A 2,500-nucleotide genomic window follows, 5' to 3' on the forward strand; every position below is an offset into this window, starting at 1 on the left:
ACAGGGCACACAAAGTACATTTCAGTGAACTATCCCTTTAAGTATCATGATAATATCGTATCTTTTTATTGCCTCTTCTTTTTTAGTATTTTAACATGCTTTTTATCCTTCATCTGTACTTTGTTATTTGTATGTGCAACTGGAAGCTGCTGTACAACAGAATTTCCCTCGGGATTAATAAAGTATTTATCTATCTATCTATCTATCTATCTATCTGTATTGTGACTTACATCTAAGTATGGTGATAATATCATATCGTGATTCCCACCCCTATTTCTTACTGTTGCTGTTTGTACTTGCTGTCAGTTGGTATGTCCATATCTGTTTCTTTCAATCTCTGTCTCTTCTCTCTCAACGTTTTGTGTGTGTGTGTGTGTGTGTGTGTGTGTGTGTGTGTGCGTGTGTGTGTGTGTGTCTGTGTGTGTGTGTGTGTGTGCGTGTGCACGTGCGCATGCGCGTGATGTGTCTGTGTCTGTGTCTGTGTCTGTGTGTGTGTGTGTGTGTGTGTGTGTGTCTGTGTCTGTGTGTGTGTGTGTGTATGTCCAGGCGGCGTGCATCCCGGTGCTGCTGAGTAATGGGTGGGAGTTGCCTTTCTCTGACGTCATACAGTGGAACCAGGCGGTTATTGAGGGAGATGAGAGACTACTACTGCAGGTAACACACACACACACACACACACACACGTATCACACACACACACACACACACACACACACACAGTCGTTTAAATCTCAGATCCGCGCTAACTGGTTACAGTCTTGAACTGAAGAAATATGGCAGAAGCCAAAATTAAGAACTTACTGTTTATTTAAAAATGAATTTAAATGTGAAAAATATGTGATGTTTAATTTACCTAAAAGCAAGAGGTCCTTATGTGCTCAGTTACGATGTGGTATCCTGCCTTTACATATTGAAACAGGCAGATACAGAGGGACGGTGGAGGAGGATAGGATTTGTGAATATTGTGAGTTGAAGGAAGTGGAGAATGAATTTCATTTTATTTTGTATTGCCCATTGTATCATGACTTACGAGATATACTATTTAAAAAGTTCACTCCCCTGAGTTAAACTTGTTAGATTTTGAAGAAGGTGCCATACTTGAATTTCTTTTTGACAACATCTTTGCTTTTTCCGAATATATTTCACATGCGTGGGATAGGAGGAAAAAGATGACATATGATAGATAATTCATATATTTTACTTAATACACATGGTAGTTAAATCTGTGTTTTGCTGTCCATGCCGCGTGTGCTGTGTATGTGTTTGTACGGGTTTGTATTGTTTATGCACCGTAATCGATATGGAAATAACTGTATGTTGATGTGTCTGATAATCCCATGTGGGATGGGTCATGTAATTTGTCCTGACACGTAAATAAAATTTTCATTCATTTCACGACCTGAGAGCACAGAGCAGGTAACGAACAGGAAGACGACCTGAGAGCACAGAGCAGGTAACGAACAGGAAGACGACCTGAGAGCACAGAGCAGGTAATGAACAGGAAGACGACCTGAGAGCACAGAGCAGGTAATGAACAGGAAGACAACCTGAGAGCACAGAGCAGGTAATGAACAGGAAGAACGTCCTGAGAGCACAGAGCAGGTAATGAACAGGAAGACGTCCTGAGAGCACAGAGCAGGTAACAAACAGGAAGACGACCTGAGAGCACAGAGCAGGTAACAAACAGGAAGACGACCTGAGAGCACAGAGCAGGTAACAAACAGGAAGACGACCTGAGAGCACAGAGCAGGTAATGAACAGGAAGACGACCTGGGAGCACAGAGCAGGTAATGAACAGGAAGACGACCTGGGAGCACAGAGCAGGTAATGAACAGGAAGACGACCTGAGAGCACAGAGCAGGTAACAAACAGGAAGACGACCTGAGAGCACAGAGCAGGTAATGAACAGGAAGACGACCTGGAGCACAGAGCAGGTAACAGAACAGGAAGACGACCTGAGAGCACAGAGCAGGTAACAAACAGGAAGACGACCTGAGAGCACAGAGCAGGTAATGAACAGGAAGACGACCTGGGAGCACAGAGCAGGTAATGAACAGGAAGACGACCTGGGAGCACAGAGCAGGTAATGAACAGGAAGACGACCTGGGAGCACAGAGCAGGTAATGAACAGGAAGACGACCTGGAGCACAGAGCAGGTAATGAACAGGAAGACGACCTGGGAGCACAGAGCAGGTAATGAACAGGAAGACGACTGGGAGCACAGAGCAGGTAATGAACAGGAAGACGACCTGGGAGCACAGAGCAGGGGAGACATTTTCAAATGAGGGCAGGATTGAAAATGGCGTTGACCTCATCATCAGTGGCACGTATGAGCACCCAGGCACATCTGGAGATGTAGGTGACGGGAGAGGAGGAGAGAGAGAGAGAGAGAGAGAGAGAGGGGGGAGGAGGAGAGAGAGAGAGAGGGGAGGAGGAGAGAGAGAGAGAGAGAGGGGAGAGGAGGAGAGAGAGAGAGAGAGAGAGAGAGAGGGGGGAGGAG

General features: G+C 45.4%; 1 protein-coding gene across 1 annotated transcript in view; it reads left to right on the forward strand.

Annotated features, from left to right (window-relative positions):
* LOC310785083 (exostosin-1c-like) overlaps positions 1-2,500 on the forward strand; it is a gene marked incomplete at its 5' end in the record, with an annotated part of 23,580 nt that overhangs the window by 11,313 nt on the left and 9,767 nt on the right. The window contains one exon of the mRNA XM_083646072.1: positions 547-654. Coding sequence (XP_083502198.1) covers positions 547-654 — 108 coding nt within the window. The remainder of the gene's footprint in view (positions 1-546; positions 655-2,500) is intronic.

Source organism: Poromitra crassiceps, assembly GCF_964638095.1.
Source record: "Poromitra crassiceps genome assembly, chromosome: 11".
NCBI classification, from domain to species: Eukaryota; Metazoa; Chordata; class Actinopteri; order Beryciformes; family Melamphaidae; genus Poromitra; species Poromitra crassiceps.